General features: G+C 37.2%; 1 protein-coding gene across 4 annotated transcripts in view; it reads left to right on the forward strand.

The window, feature by feature from the left end:
• Positions 1-17,714, forward strand: part of hiw (MYC binding protein highwire) — a 1,043,263-nt gene that overhangs the window by 130,753 nt on the left and 894,796 nt on the right. For all 4 annotated transcript variants that reach the window (XM_090372846.1, XM_090372865.1, XM_090372875.1 and 1 more), the window contains exons 8-9: positions 3,184-3,249; positions 8,498-8,594. In XM_090372846.1, the coding sequence (XP_090228972.1) occupies positions 3,184-3,249; positions 8,498-8,594 (163 nt within the window). The remainder of the gene's footprint in view (positions 1-3,183; positions 3,250-8,497; positions 8,595-17,714) is intronic.

Genomic DNA, 17,714 nt, shown 5'->3' on the forward strand with positions numbered 1-17,714 from the left:
CAAGTTTGCAGACGATACAAAGGTTGGCAGGGTTGTCAAGGACACTACTGACACTATGCTGCTGCAACAGGATCTGGAAAGGTTGAGCAGATGGGCTGAGGGGTGGCAAATGAAGTTTAACATTGACAAATGTAAAGTACTACACATGGGAAACAGCAACCCCAGAGCAACGTATCAACTCTGTGATACTACACTGACAGTGGTAGAGAATGAAAGGGACTTGGGGGTGGTTGTGCAGGCAGATATGAAGTTCTCTGAGCAGTGCAGACGGGCTGCAAGAGTAGCTTATGGAGTATTGTCAATGATATACAGGAATTTTTCCAGCAGGGATAAGGAGGTGATTATTCCATTGTATAAGGCGATGGTCAGGCCACACCTTGAGTACTGTATACAGGTCTGGAGGCCTCATTTCAAGAAGGATGTAGAGCTGCTGGAACGAGTACAGAGAAGGGCAACATGATTAGTGAATGGAACAAAGGGGTGCTCTTACGAAGAAAGGCTTAAGTTTTGCAAATTACAGTGTCTGGAGACTAGGCACCAGCGAGGTGATCTGATAGAGGTGTATAAAGCCTTGAATGGTTTAAGCATGCTCAATGCTGATGGGATTCTTCCTCTAGCTCAGAAAAATCACCTGAGAGGGCATAAATTCAAATTGAGGAAAGACAGATGTAGGATAGACGTGCGGAAATTTGCCTTTAGCCAGCGGGTGGTTGGTTGGTGGAACAGACTTCCATCCCTTGTGGTGGAGGTTGATAGCCTAAATAAGTTTAAGGCTCAGCTGGACAGGTATTTTGAACGAACAGAGGGGTGAAGTGGAAGTGGGGGTTTTTTTTTTTTGGCTGATGCTGCATAAGCTTGCTTTCTTGCATCAAATGCCTCTACTAATGCTAATGCTAGTTGGCAAATGGAATTGAAGTGAGCGCGTGTTGTATTTAAAGTTTATCTAAACTCCCATGATGCTCTTTTTGACACGTGGGAACTTTAGCCGCGAGAGGTTCCAGGCCGGTGAAAGGTTGAAGGGAAGTTTAGCGTTAATAATGTTGAGATCAGAATGGTGACGGTACCATTCGATGGTGAGGGCTTCATATTGAAGAATTCTGTAGCTCGATCTAAGTTTAATAATAGTGATGGCAGAGTCAACAAGGGGGGGTGTGGTTGTGGGTTTGAGCTTGGGTTGTTAACTCAGTGTAGGATTGACTTGTCTTGAAACTGTTGAAGTGGTAGTATGCGCGGGTATTGGAAGTTGTGGAGGAATCGAATTTGGTGGTAGTGTTGCCGATGTAACAGGTGTCGCAGTTCGGTTGGCATTTTATGAGATATATTAAGTTATTGAGATCATTGGTGGGATATTTGTGTGTATCTTTATAAGAATTAAATAGGGAACCTAGTTTATATTGTAAGTGGAGAAGGTGAGGGAGATGTCGGTATTTTTGAATGTATGTCGGAATTGTGCTGCGAATTCACTATGGTAAGGGAGAACTATGCGAGTATTTGTCTTGTGACTGTGTCTGGTGGGGTTATTAATACTGTGTTTAACAGTGGATATTGTGTGTTGGATGAGTTGAGGGGGGTAGCTCCTGGCTATGAATTTATTAGTAGTAAGGTATTGAAGTTCATTGTGTAGATCGTTTTGTGAAGAGGTGAATTTGATAGCGCTGTAGATTTGGTTGTGTAGGACGGCTTTTTTGGTACTAAGGGGATGATGTGAAGTGAAATGTAGATATTTACCGGTGTGCGTGTTTTTTCTGAAAATCTTGGTATTTAAATTTGTGTCTGTTGTATAAATAGTGAGATTAAGAAAATTAATCTGGTTGTCCGTTGCGATTTCGAGGGTAAGGTTTAGTCTGTCACTAGGAATTGTATTGAATTTTAAAAAAAGATTGTCTATGGTTGTTCTGTTGCCTATTATTAGGATATCATCGGTGTAGCAGATGTATAATTTAATTTCAGAGGGGAAAGGTTGTAAAATTTGGTTTTCAATAGTGGCGAGATAAATTTCAGAAAGGGGGCAGACCTTCCCTTCAACCTTTCACTGCCTTGGAACCTCTCGCGGCTAAAGTTCCCACGTGTCAAAAAGAGCATCATGGGAGTTTAGATAAACTTTAAATACAACACGCGCTCACTTCTCTTCCATTTGCCAACTGATGACGGTTTACTCACGAAAGTCCTTCGTAATGATTATTGGCACCGCCGGTCTTCTGTCTTTTTTCATTTACGTCTTTCAACCTCTTTATGACAACCAAGGATTGGAGATCTGATTTTCTACTTCCCTCTGCTCATTTTAAAATCTTTTTAAAATATTTTCACCCCATTCCCGCCTTAGTTCTTTTTAATGCTTCTTCCAACCTAAATTTAACCACCATCTATCAAAAAAATTTATTGCAGATTTATACAAGGTGAGTACCGTTTTCTAAGCATTTGCTATTCATTTTTTAGTCAGATTTATCACAGTATTATAAGGTTATTATAATTTCACTATTGTCAAACTTATAAGATATTTTAACGTCATAATCAGCACCTTATCTGCACCGGGTCAATCTATATTTATATTTTTCTAATCTCATCCCTGATGCCCTTAGACATGCCTGATATGAAAATACAACTCTCCAAAGCGCCTATCAAATATTTCTCCAACAAATTACACATAGCTTTCCTACAAAAATGCTTATATCACAACGTCATCCTCAAATTCGCCCGCATTTTTCCCAAAAATAACTGCAAAAAATTCCCACATATCATACACCGCACGTCTATCGCGATCATACGTGAAGAACTTAAGAAAAGATTTAACACAAAACACCAACTTTTAAACTGTATACACCAGTTACGATTCTTTCTCAAAAGAGACATGCCACTGGACGCCTGGATTGAATATATTAACCACAACAATATACATATCAACGCCACCATGCATTTTTTTTAAAACAATTATTTGAAAATGCAATTTGTTTATTGCATTTTCAAATGAAAATTAGTGCCAGAATAATGTTAGTAAATTTTTAAGAAAATTATACAAATTTAGGAAAAAAATTCGTTATAGTTCAGTTGTGTGATTTTAAATAATAAAATCTGAGAATTGTCTGGAAAAAAATATTTGATTATAAATTTTAATCAAATTTTTAAAGTTTAGCATTATACTTTTGTTTTCCTTGTAACATTTTATGCTTTTAATATCTTATTTAGGGACAGATAATAATGAGCCGTGGAGGAATAAAATCTGAAGATAGAGGATGGTTAGGTTATGCTAAGGTAATTGCTTACTTTCTGAATACCTTGTAATATTGAATAAGCTGTGCAACCCCTAATCTTAAGAAATGAAAAAATGGAATGCACAGCTTATTCGATCTTGCAAATATTGTTCAATACTTTTTTTGGGAAAAACTGAAAATATTTTCAAATTTTTCGTAAACATGAAAGATTGTAACTGCATGCCCCTAGTACTTATGTTTAGTAGAATGTATACATAATACCTTACAGATTACATTTGCTAGTAAAGGGTACCAATCTTAGAAAGAATCTCAAGCTAGATAAAATTAGTGAGGTAATTTCTGTTATTGATAAGGGAAGGTGACAAATTAACTTGCTCCAAAAGCACTCACTGCTTTTCATTTTCACTGAGCAATAAACGATATTGGTATTGTTATCTATATACAGGTATTTCCTGACTTTACGAGTTAATTCATTCCTAGTGCACGCTCGTAAAACGGAAATTTATTTCCCATAGACATAATGTTAAAAACACAGGGGTTACGTTCTTAACAATGAAATTAGTTAGCTAATTAGTTTGTTTAAACAATGATTGATTTATCCAAATAAATGAAAACATAGCCTGTAAAATCAAGCAAATTATAATTTAAAGAAATTATTTATGACTTACAAATGTTAAAGAATGTTTATTCATTATCATCAACTAAATGATAATGAATCATCTTCTTCAAAACTGCTTCAAGAGGGGTTTGTTTCCAAGATAATCTCTTCTCTTTTCTTTATAAATTTCATGATAGCATGCATAACTCATTTTTTAATGGCACGCACAAATTACAACTAACACGTTTCACGAGGAGTAACACGTTTACGAAGCTTAAAAAAAAGGAATGAAGAGAAGATTCTGAAAATTTATTTGTTTTTTATATGATTGAAGATTGCAGTGAAGGAGAAACACATTTCACCATAATAACCCACACAATTCCAGCTGTCGGTATTTTGGCAAATGCAAGAACATCAAGTTGACTACCCGTTTATAATTGATTGTGCTAGCAGAAAAGCCCCATAAACTGTAAAGTGCAAATTGTTTTTATTGTTTTATGGTAGTGACCTCCAGAAATGAGTTTTAGAAAAATATCACAAAAGCATTCAAAATTGATTTGTGATATTTTTCTAAAGCATGTTTCTGGAGGTCACGACCAAAAAACAATAAAATCAATTTGTACTTTCCGATTTATTGGGCTTTTTTGTTAGTGCATCTAATTATAAATGGGCAGTAAACTCGATCTTATTGCAATTGTGATAATACCGATAACTGTAATTGTGTGGGTTTTTATGCTATTATGGTGAAATGTGTTCCCCTTCACTGAAATCTTCAATCATATAAAAAAACAACTTTTCAGAAACTACTCTTCATTCCTATTTATGTATTACAATGATGAAGGGAAAGTGACCAACGAAAAGTGCAAGTGGTGGTAGTGCCAGGAAACGAAACAAAATTGATTTAGAAATGAAGATGAAAATGATTAAAAAGTATGAAGCAGGACAAAGTTTGTCATGTATTGCAAGGGAATTAGGTCTCGCTGCTTCAACAGTGAATGCTATTTTATAGGACAGTGCATGTATAAAAGAACACGTCAAAGCATCAGTGCACTTAAGATCAACAGTGATCACAAAACAGTGTTCAGGTGCTATGTCGAAGATGGAACAGCTGTTAATAATATGGATGGAAAATCGGATTCAGAAGCAAGTGCCCCTGAATCTAATGACCATTCAAGCAAAAGCAGCAAGTATTTATAAAGATATTAAGGTTAGGTACGGCAAACTCCATCCCAATTTCATGCAAATAACGATGGTTTAATAGATTAAAGCATTGTGCTGGTTTCCACAACGTTAAAGTATGCGGTGAAATCGCCAGTGCCGATTCTGCAGCTGCAGAGAAATTTTCGGTTGTGTTGGAAAAAAATAAACATGTAGGCGGCTATTCAACACAGCAAATTTTTAATGTTGACGAGACTGCTCTGTATTGGAAAAAAATGCCGGATCAAACATACATTGTCAAAGAGGAAGATTCAATGTCAGGTTTCAAGGCATCAAAAGATAGAGCCACGCTCTTTCTTGGGGCTAATGCAGTGAGAGATTACAGATTAAAATCACTGCTTGTGTGTACCATTCTGGAAATCCTCGTAAATTTAAGGGCATCAATAAACCCATCCTACCCATGCATTTCCGATTGAACCAGAGAGCATGGATAACAATATCTCTCTTTGAGGATTTGTTTAAATGCTGCATCATTCCTGAGGTTGAAAAATATTGTAAAGAAAACGACGTTCCTTTCACGATTTTGCTTCTATTAGGTAATGTTCCTGGACATCCTATGCAGCTATATGATTTCAATTTGAGGAACGAAGGGGTCCTCTTACCAAGAAAGGCTTAAGTTCTACAAATTGCAGCATCTGGAGACTAGGCACCTGCGAAGTGATCTCATTGGGGTGTATAAGGCCCTGAATGGTTTGAGCAAGCTCAATGCTGATGGGATTCTTGCCCAGATCAAATCACCTGAGGGGACATAAATTTAAATTGAAGAAAGGCAGTTGTAGAATAGATGTGCGGAAATTCACCTTTAGCCAGTGGATGGTTGATTGCTGGAACAAACTTCCATCTGTCGATGTAGAAGTCGACAGCTTAAATAAATTCAAGGCACAATTAGACATATGTGGAGCGAATTGATGGTTGAAGTGGGAATGTTTTTTTTTTTTTTTTTTTGGCAGATGCTGTATAAAACTAGATAGCGAAATACGGAGCTCTGTATTAGAAATCTGTTAGCTTAGTTTAGTATTATCAATTAATCAATTAAAAATTTATGAACCTTATTAAATTTCATTGTTCATTAAGTAGTACTTAAACAGAATCATGACCCAAATTAGAGCAGCAAAGCAATGTGCATAAAGTAGCTGTAGTACTGTGGCTCGGGGGAGAACCGAAGGGGGCGATTCTCTAATGCATCACAGTCTAAAAAACTGGACAGTTTTTTAGACTGTGAACAGGACATAATCTAGGCAAGGATGATGTCCTTGTGTGTGTGCTAGGTGCAGAGACTGAAGAAATTAGGCTCCAACTCGGCATTCTAATGGGGGCTATGGGCGTTTGAGGTGTAGGGTAGATGCCCTCAAAGATATTAAATTGGGGGATCCATCAACTCAGCTGCCCAACTCAACGCCAGAGCTCACCCTTATGCATCAGACAATAGTGGCAATCTCCAAGGTAGAATGTGCTGTTCCCCAGGAACTAGTTATTGTAGGTGACTGTTGTCAGGCAGACGGGGAATATATTATGCAAAAAGGATAGGTGGAACAGGACAAGGGTATGCCTGCCAGGGGCAAAAGTTGATGATGTTTTAGAGCAGAGCACAAAAGGTGATATTGTTGTACAATATCACCTTTTGGCAATAATAATGGCAATAATTATTGCCAGATCTCTTACTTAAAAGTAAGAGATCTGGCAATAATCCTACTTTTAAGTAAGAGAGCTGCAGATTTACTTAAGAAGTACAGGTCAATGTTGAAAAAAAGTTGCGAGTTAGGGTTAAATTTGAAAGTATCTACAATTCTGACCAGACACGATAGGAGCGAGTATATGACGAGAGCCTTGTCAATCAAATTCAGCAGTGGAGAGATTTGCAAGGCTCATGGGGTAGTATTTTTTTTGTGTGGTCTGTGCTTGCTAACAGGAGAGACTGCTTCTACAGGGCTGGGATACATTTAAATAGAAAAGTGCAAGAATATTTTCTGATGCTATCGAGGCAGTGTTAAGTGGTTTGGAAAACTGCTAGCTTGGGGGGGTGGGGGGGCGATTCACAGACTAAAAGATTAACAGTAGCTGCAGGCAAAGGCGAAAGTGATTCTTGCACTGCTTCTATTGAAACGCAATTGAGCAGCAGCCTGGGCTGTGTTAAGGTAACTAAGAGTAAGAACGGCTACATGTATATTTGCATGTACACAAATGATAGAAGTATAGTAAATAAATTTTATGAATTTGAAGTGCTCATCAAGACATCAAAGGCAGATATTGTTTGGATATTAGAGACATGGTGTCACACATATATAAGCAGTGCAGAATATGAATTTGGGGAGTACAATGTGTACAGAAAGGATAGGCAGTGTAGGAAGGGAGGAGAGGTTGTTAGTTAAGAAACACAAAATCTAAGGAAGTGCATCCAGTTGATATGGGTGGACAGTGCATTATTGAGTCAGATTGGTGTGACTTAAGCACTGGAAAAGAGAAAATGAGAGTAGGAGTGTGTTATAGGACTAATGACTGATGAGTACAACGAACAATTGTGCAGAGAAGTAGAGTGGGCCAGTAAATCAGAATGTCTTGTAATGGGGAATTTTAACTTTACAGATATTGACTGGAACTTGTGGTTTGGTCACTTGCACGCTAGTAAGACTTTTGTGGACTTATTGGAGGATTGTTTTCTACAGCAACATGTTCAAGGGACAACCAGAGGGAATAATACTTTTGATCTGATTATCAGCAGTGATTATTCATGCATTAAGAATTTGCAGATAAAGGAACCACAAGGTGACAGTGAGCACAGTGTACTGATGTGGGATTTACTTAAAGATGTAATTACCATCAAGGGTAATGGGAAGGGTTTTGTTTTTGTAAAGGTGAATACAGTGGTCTCAGTCAGTTTTTAAATTCTATACAGTTGGATCAACTGATGATGTTTAAAATAGCGAATTCTAAATAGGAAGTCTTCAAGGAATTAATCTTGAAGCTACTAGGCTTTTCATACCAACTAAGAAATACTGTTCAAGATTTAGACCTAAATGGATGTCAGATGAACTGATGACGCTCGTGGCAGAGAAGAAACGTGTGGGATGCATATAAATTATCAGGTGACACAGAAGCCTACGGCAGATATCAGCTAGTCTATGCTAGATATGAGCAGATATCAAGTCACAAAGGAAGTTAAGCAAACGAAGGCTGATTATGAGAAATCCTTGGCAAAGGATGCAGAGAATAATAACAAAGACTTCTTTACTTATGTAAACTAGAAGAAAGGGCATGAATCAGATTGATCTACTTGAATTTGGTGGTTCGACTGTTGTTGATCCTGCTCTTAGCTGATAAACAGAATGCATTGAGTATTAATACTTTAATACAATAAATGTGAAAGGCACTGTTTTTACATTTGCCCAGTGATTTTTTTCTGGGTTTCCTGATCAGTTTGTATAATAAATTAATCTGTAGCAATATATATATTTATTTATTTTTTGTTTTGTAGGGATATCTATACTTCCAGTATCTCTCAGGCTCTAGCAGTGAGCTCATCAAAGTTGACAGGGAATCTTTAAAAGAGAAGGAACATGTCGAATTAGACAGTGAGTACATTTCAGTAAAGAGTTAGATAAAATTAACACAAATTTTCATATTTAAGTGATTTCTTTATAAATAATTCAATATTTATCAATAAATAATCGATATATATATATATATATATATTTCGATTTTTTTCACCCTGTACAATATTGAATTTTTGTTCAATATTGTACAGGGTGATAATAAAATCTTTCTACAGTACTTCGCAGTAGTAATATAACTTTATAGGAAACACTGAAAGATTTTTTTATTTTGTGTTTACACAGCAATTCACTTTATTCTGTTGCCAAATACTTTGTAATTTTTTAAACAAAAAAAAAATTATAAAATCTGCAGGCACTTTTTTTTATTTTATTGATTATTTCTGGATTGTCTTAAGAAATGTTGGTCTTTCTAGTCCCCAAAAGAAGTCAGAGATCAAAATCCTTTTGAAATGCAGTCTGTGAGGACCTCTTCCAATAATTTCATTGAACAATATGCTGTTTAGGTGTGCATAGGATGAGGCTCATGGCAGAGAAGAAACGTGTGTGATGCATATAAATTATCAGGTGACACAGAAGCCTACGGAATATTTTGTTTGAAGAAATATAAAAAATTTTATATTTGACTCTTTTAAAAGATTTCTCGAGCCATCACATATCAGAAATTTCATTAAAATCAGACTGGTAGAAATCCAACAATAGAAAATCTGGCAATTATTATTCTGTGTCTGTATATAAAAACTCTATCCCCCCCACTGGAAGGATTATTTCTTTGTCCTTCTGTTGCTTGTAAGCACTTGGCTCTCATTGAATGGCTTTTCATCAAATTTTATATTTGCCTCTTATTGAATGATTTGTAGAAACTTCCCACATTTCATTGAAATTGTGACCTATAGAAATCTGGCAATTATTATTTCATTCTTATTTTCATAACAGTAATGGAAAACAATGCAAGGATCAAGCTTATACATTATCATCAGCTATGGGGGGGGGGCACCACCACTCAGATTCCTTGCAGGTCTAGTTTCCAAACATTTCAGTTTGCAGTACTGAAGTCTTTCTTGGTAAGAGTATCCTCTTGTTCCCCTCACTAATCTTGTTGCCCTTCTCTGCACCTGTTCCAACAAATCCACATCCTTCTTAAAATGAGGATTCAGGACCTGTATATAGTACTCAAGTTATGCCTAACCATTGCCTTATACAGTAGGATAATCTTCTCCTTTGGTTCTACCTACCTGCCAGATCTTCTATGCCACATTGATCTGTGCATTCCAGCAGTGGCTACTAGACAGAACACTACTTTCCATATCAGTAACTCTAGGTTAGAAACATCCAAGAACTTCTTAAAAGAACTGTGGCACTCATGAACAAGTATAATCTGGATTTGGCTGTGGACAGGAAAGAGTTTCACAGAACTTTCTGGAGCAGGTTGGCTGGTTGACGGAGGAGTTCAAGATGAAAGATGTCCTCATCAATTCTCTGTGTGTGTGTGTGCGTGCGCACAATGATGTCTCTGCTGTTGCCTGCTCTTTGCGATTCTTTTCAAAGTACTGAACTAAGGATGTTATGTATACTGTTTTTTATTTCCTTGAATTGGACTTATCCCATTGGAAATGAACTATTATTTACTTTGTGTGTGTTATTTTGCTATTTATTTATATGTTAATGTACAATCTTTGTATCTTCCTGTGTATTTTCTGCTCTGTTATATGCTTTAATTGGGTGCATGCCTGTAGTGTATATTTTATGTTAATAATAAATAAATAATCACCTCCTTATCACTGCTGGCAAAATTACTGTATATCATTGACAAAACCTGAGCTGTCCTAGCAGTCTATCTGCATTGTTCAAAGAACTTCATGTCTGACTGCACAACACCACCAGGTCTTTTTTGTTCTCCACTATCCTGAGTGTGGAACTCACAGTTGGTATGTTAATCTGAGATTACTGCTACCCATATGCAGTACCTTGCATTTGTCACTGTTAAATTTTAATTACCACTTCTTAGCCCTCCTTCATGTGTAGCATGGTTGGTAGAATTGCCATCCTCCTCACATCAGGTGAAAAAGATCTGAGTTCGAGTGCCATCAATGAAGTGAGGAATTTTAATGGGCCTTTTTTCATAACATGGCTGAGCTAGTTAAGTCTCAGGCTAAAGGTAGCATGGTTTTTCTCCCGGAAACTCGTGTTTTTTGTCCAGCAAAACAGAAAACTGACTATAGAGTATAAGCAATTTATAGGCAGTATACATGGAGCAGTATTCCCTTAGTCACTGATGCTCCCAAAATCTCGCTGCAACAACTTCTCAGTTCAATATCATACCCTGATTACTCATTAACCACCTGGCCAAAATCTGTGTGATTAGAAAATTTAGATATTAAGCTCCTGTTATGCCTTCATCATTATCATTAATAAATATTGAAAACAATGATGGGTCCAGCACTAAACCCTTGGGGACTCCACTAATAACATCAGTCCAAAAAAAAAGCAGTACACATTGATAACCACTGTCTTGTCCAATTCATCCATCTCTCTATCCACAGTAGTAACTTGCCCCTAGTGCCACACTGCTCCAATCTGTACAGAAGTCTCAAGTACAACAGTATCAAAAGCTTTTCTGAAATCTAAGTATATGATATCAGAATTATTTTTTGCACCCAGTTCCTTTGCTACTGCATATCTGATATCCAATTAGATTGGTTAGACAAGATTGCTCCTTAACAAATCATTACTCTGGCTGCCATATAACTGCATTCTTGCCTATGTGATGCAGCATTCCTTCTTTAATCAGTGATTCCATTATTTTCTGTGGAACAGAAGTCAAGTGTTCAGGTTTGTAATTACTCACTTCTTCCTTTTTGTGAACTGGGGATACATTCACACATCTCCAGTTTATAGAGCACTCCATTGAATACAGGAATGTTTTTTTAATTATGCTTAGGGTTTGCTGATCTCTTTTGCTACTTCTCTTAAAATAATTGGAAAATATCTCATCCACCCCAGCATTCTTATTAGTTTCAACAATTTTTCTTCCGCTCTGCTCTCAATTATCACAAAATTTAGCTCCCTGGAATGTGATATGCTTTTGGCATCCCCATTTATAAAATATTCCTGATGTGTAAATATAGATGCAAAATATCTATTCAGCTTGTCAGTAGCCTGAAGAGGATCATCAACAATTACACTATTCATATATAGCAAACCAATGTGATTCATCCCCTTACTTTACATAAGTAAAGAAGTCATTCCTGTTTTCTTTGCCAGAGACTTCTCGTAATCTGCCTTAACTTGTCTAACCCATTTTGTGGCTTGATTGTGGACTAGTTGTTCTTACTGTTTGTTTCTGTGGCCCATGATAATTTAAAAGCATCCTGTGCATTTTTATTCTTTGCCATAAATCTTATCAGTTTATCTGAAATCCATTTTGGTCTAAACCTTGAACAGTATCTCATAATTGGTATAAAAAGCCAATTAACCTCTATGAAGAGAACTTAAAAATTGTCTGCAATCACTATAGTCACCTTTTGGAAAGCAAAATCCCTTCCTTTCTCTTTATCTTTGGGAGTGGTTATATATTTAAGTAGCTCCATCGATATATTATAATCATTGTTACCTAGTGGTTCCTTAAATTCACTGGAGATAATTAGATCAAAAGTATTTCTTTCTCTTGTTGCATGTCTAGTGTGCTGGTGTGGAAATATTCCTCCAACTGCATCAATCATGTGCTTTATGAACAGCATCGCAAAGTGTCATGCCCAGAAGTTCACTGATCCCATCCATCCACCTAGTTGCAGGTCTTCCTCTGCACCTCTTCCCCTCGATTTTTCCTTCCATTATATTCTTCAAAAGAAAGTTTTCCCTTCTTACTATATGTTGTATATAATCATAATATACAATGATTATAATAATAATTACAATGTCATTTTTTAAAAATTTTTTGTCATCACTGTGATACATTTTACCTAGATTCAACCACAAGATTAATTTATTTTTAATTAATTAATTATCAATGAGGAAAAACTCCAGGAAATTTTTTCCAATGAGGAAAAAATTTTTCCTGGAGTTTTTGGAAAAAGTTTTTCCAATGAGGAAAAACTCCTTTATGCATGACTAATATATGTGAATGCAAAAAAGAAGACAGTAAATCATATAGGTTTCCTACAGGTCCAAAATGGTGAAATCATAGACAATTCAGAGTTGCAGATGAATTGAATACATATTTTGCATACATTTTGATAATTGAAAATACATTTGAACTAGGAAGAAAGAGAAGATGCAGATTGCTGTGAGGTTAATGATATAATAATCTCTAAGAAGTGGGTATCAGAAAAACTACTGAAGCTGAGAGAGAGAGAGAGAGGGAGGGGGGAAAGGCTCTTTAATATAACTGATGGGATGTATCCAGTTTACTTTTATGGGCTGGCAATCTAATGGAATTGGTGATTAAAGATATAATACAGAATTAAATCCTGAAATGACCACAGAATGGGTTTATGAAAGAAAAGTCTTGTGTGCAGAATCCCATTAATTATTGTGATTAAGTCATAAAGCAGTCAGTGAAAAAATTTTGATATTGTTGTTTTTTTTGTTGAGTTTTTGATCGTCTTCATGAGAAGCTGCTTATAAACTAGAGCTTACTTGGAAGATCTAAAAGGAGATCAAGGGCCATATCAGTGGAAGGAGACAGTGTGGTAATGAATGGGCATTCTTCAGAATGGAGTAGTGTACCAAGCAGGGTCCCTCAGAGTGCAGTGTTGGGACCCCCTATCCCTACCCCTGTTTCTCATCCCTCACTGTCATTGATTTGAGTGTAGAGCAAAATCTCTGAAAGTTTGCTGACAGTCTTAAAGTAAGATGGTAAATAATTAGGATCAGGCTTATTAGGACCAGGCAAGATGCTTCAGAATGACTTACATTTAAATGAAAACTGCAAAACCAATGTAGTAGTAGTAGTAGTAGTAGTAGTGGCATGTGATGCAAGAAAGCAAGTGTATGAGCTTATTCACCATCAGCCAAAAAAAAAAAAAAAAATTCACACCATTCCCTCCAAATGCCTGTCCAGTTCCTCCTTAAATTTATTTAACCTATCAACTTCCACAACAACAGATGGAAGTTTGTTCCAGCAATTAACCACCTGCTGGCTAAAGGCAAATTTCCGTACATCTATTCTACATCTGTCTTTTCTTAATTTGAATTTATGCCCCCTTAGGTTCGTAATCTGAACAAGTGGAAGGATCCCATTAGAATTCAGCGTGCTCAACCCATTCAAGGCCTTATACACTTCAATCAGATCACTGCGCAGGTGCCTAGTCTCCAGCCACTGCAATTTGCAGAACTTAAGCCTCTCTTGGTAAGAGGATCCCTTCATTCCCCTCACCAATCTTGTTGCCCTTCTCTGTACACACTCAAGTAAATCTACATCCTTCCTAAAATGAGGCCTCCAGACCTGTACACAGTACTCAAGGCGTGGCCTGACCATTGCCTTATACAGAGGGATAATCACCTCCTTTTCCCTGCTAGCAAAATTCCTATATATCATTGACAAAACCCCATGACCTGCCCTGGCAGCCTGTCTGCATTCCTCAGAAAACTTCATATCTGACTGCACAATTACTCCCAGGTCTTTTTCATTTTCTACCACCTTAAGTGTAGTACCACACGGTTGGTACGTTTCTCTGGGGTTACTTCTACCCATATGCAGTACTTTGCATTTGTCAAGGTGAAACTTCAGTTGCCACTTCTTAGCCCATCTGCCCAAATTATCTAGATCCTGTTGCAGTAGCAGACTGCCATTACTGTCATTAACAACCCTGCCAACCTTTGTATCATCTGCAAACTTCGACATTAAGCCTGATATACCTTCATCAATATCATTGATAAATATACCAAACAAGAGTGGACCTAACACCGAACCCTGTGGGACTCCACTAATAACATTAGTCCACGAAGAGCAGCACCCATTGATTACCACCCTCTGTCTTCTCCCACTTAACCATCCTTTTATCCATTCTAGCAACTTACCCTTAATACCATTCTGCTCCAATTTGTACAATAGTCTTCCATGCGCAACAGTGTCAAAAGCTTTCCTGAAATCCGAATATATGATATCAAAATTATTTTTTGCATTCAGTTCCTTTTGTAATCACATCATAATATCCTGTCAAATTTGTCAGACAAGACTTTCCCTTAAAAAACTCATGCTGTGTCTGAATTATTGCTGCAGTCTTGTCTAGATGATCCTGCAATGCATCTTTAACCAGTGACTCCATTATTTTACCTGGAACAGAAGTTAAGCTAACTGGTCTGTAATTACTCGTGTCACCCTTCGATTCCCCCTTTGTGAATTGGGGATACATTTGCACATCTCCAGTCCATGGGAACCTCCCCTGAGTCCAAGGATGCTCTCATAATTATGGCTAAAGGTTTGCTTTGCCACCTCCTTTAATATAACTGGATAGATCCCATCCACCCCAGGTGCTTTTCTTATGTGTAACTTCAACAATTTCTCCTCCACTTTGCTTTCAGTTATTCCAAAATCATTAAGTATCCTGCTACAATTTGATAACCTTCTGCCATTTTCAAACCTTAATAATTCCTCATGTGTGAATGTAGATACAAAATACTCATTCAGTTTGTTTGCTATCTGAGCAGGATCATCAACAGTCAAACCATCGATGTCAAGTGGACCAATCAGATTCATCCCCTTCCTTTTAGAGTTTATATAAGTAAAGAAATCCTTGCTGTTTTTCTTAGCATCTTTTGCCAAGGATTTCTCGTAATCTGCCTTCGCCTGCCTAACCTCCTTTGTCACCTGATTACAGACTAGCTTATATCTGCCGTAGGCTTCTGAGTCGCTTGATAATTTATATGCATCCCATGCATTTTTCTTCTCTGTTACGAGTCTCATTAGTTCATTAGATAACCATTTAGGCCTAAACCTTAACAATATTTCTTAATAGGTATGAAACTTTTAGTAGCTTCCACGATTAATTCCTCGAATGCTTCCCACTTAGAATTTACTGTTGGTAACATCGTCAGTTGGTCCCACTGTACAGAATTTAAAAACTGTCTGAGACCACTGTACTCACCTTTTCGGAAGCAAAAACCCTTTCCTTTACCCCTGATAGTAATTAAATCTTTAAGTAAATCCCACATCAGTACACTGTGATCACTGCCACCTAGTGGTTCCTTTATCTGCAAATTCTTAATACACGAATGATCACTGCTGTTAACCAGATCAAGAGTATTACTTTCTCTGGTTGCCTCTCGAACATGCTGCTGCAGAAAACAATCATCCATTAAATCCACAAAAGTCTGACTAGTGTGTGAGTGACCAACCCACAAGTTCCAGTCAATATCTGGGAAGTTAAAATCCCCCATTATAAGACATTCCGATTTACTAGCCCACTCTATTTCTCTGTACAATTGTTCATTGTACGCATTAGAGTCATTAGGCCTATAAAACACTCCTACTCTTATTTTTGCTTTCGCAGTGCTTATGTCACACCAAACTGACTCAACAGTGCACTGTTCATCTATATCAACTGCACTTCTTTTGATTTTATGTTTTTCTTAATTAACAGCATAACACCTCCTCCCTTTCTATCCTGTCTATCCTTTCTGTACACATTGTACTCCTCAAATTCCAGTTCAGCATTCCTTATATCTGTGTGACACCACGTCTCTGCTATCCCAACAGTATCTGCCTTTGATGTCTTGACCAACACTTCTAATTCATCAAATTTATTTACTATACTTCTAGCATTGGTATACATGCAAGCATACATACTCCTATTCCTAGTTACCCTAACACATCCCATATACCCACCTATTTCAGGATGACTGCCATCTGTCCCTGAAACGCCCAACACCCCACGCTTCAGGTCGCTACTTATTCTAATAGAAGTTGTGCAAGAATCACCTTTACCTCTGCCTATGGCTCCTGTTAAACTATTAGTCCTTGTATCCCCCCCAAGCTATCAGTTTTCCGACCCACCTAACACTGCCTCGATAGCATCAGCAAATATTCTTGCACCCTTTCTATTTAAGTGTATCCCATACCTATAGAAGCAGTCTCTCCTGTTAACAAGTACAGTCCAGGCTGAAAAAAATTCTACCCCTTGAGCCTTGCACATTCTTTCCAGGGCCGAATTGATCGACAAGGCTCTCATCATATACTCCCTTCTATCGTGTCTGAGCAGAATTGCAGACACTTTCAAATTCAACCTTAATTCTCGGGTTTTGTTCAACAGTGACCTGTACTTGTTAAGTAATTCTGCCGGTCTCCTACTCCTAATATCATTAGTGTCAACGTGTACAACTATATCACCTTTTGTGCCCTTAAAAGATGATTCAATCTGTAAGCTGATTTTCAAATGCAGAAGTAATAAAACCTAGTGAAATTTATTGCAGAATGTTGGATCAGCACGGTGAAGCATGCACAATTCGACAGCAAATCTATAAGTAAGTTTAAGACTGGTATTGAAAGTATTTAAAGATTCTCTTTGACTGGCAAGCACATTGTGTCCTGACACCAGAGGGCATGACAGCAGTAGAAGTAGTCATACGAGGAAACTGTTGCATTACATTACTTTTGAATAAATATACATTGCATTCAAGGTTATTATTGGTTCAGCATATATTGTCATTAAAGCCACCATCTCAAAAGAAATTATGTGGTTTGTTGTCCTCAGGTGGATGCTTGCAGCATGAGGATGCCAATCTTACACTGCTCAGGCTACCTTGAATCAGATCCAAGAGATGAAGTTTGAGGCATTACTCCATATTCCATATGATTATCTTTTTTTACCACTAAAAGATATTCTGCAAGGACTTCACTTGTCAGATGAGGTAGCCAAGGCAGTCAAAGTGGTCAGATGATGAAGAGGGCAGTGCACAAATGGCTTCAGCACCAATCACTAAACTTAGTCTCTTGAGAAATCCAGGAAGTGTGCTGAATATAATGGGGATTGTATTCAGCAAAACATATATTTAACTTTTGGGGTTTTCATTTGAATGACCTTTTTGGATTGGCTAACAGATATGGTCTAAAAGATAGAAACTGGTGTTTAATCTTTCTAAATATATGGTCTTGAATATGGTTGGATCAAGTTTCAGTTGCATTCTTCATTCTAGGGATAA

Source organism: Mastigoproctus giganteus, chromosome 1 (assembly GCF_048544385.1).
Source record: "Mastigoproctus giganteus isolate SK-2022 chromosome 1, ASM4854438v1, whole genome shotgun sequence".
NCBI classification, from domain to species: Eukaryota; Metazoa; Arthropoda; class Arachnida; order Uropygi; family Thelyphonidae; genus Mastigoproctus; species Mastigoproctus giganteus.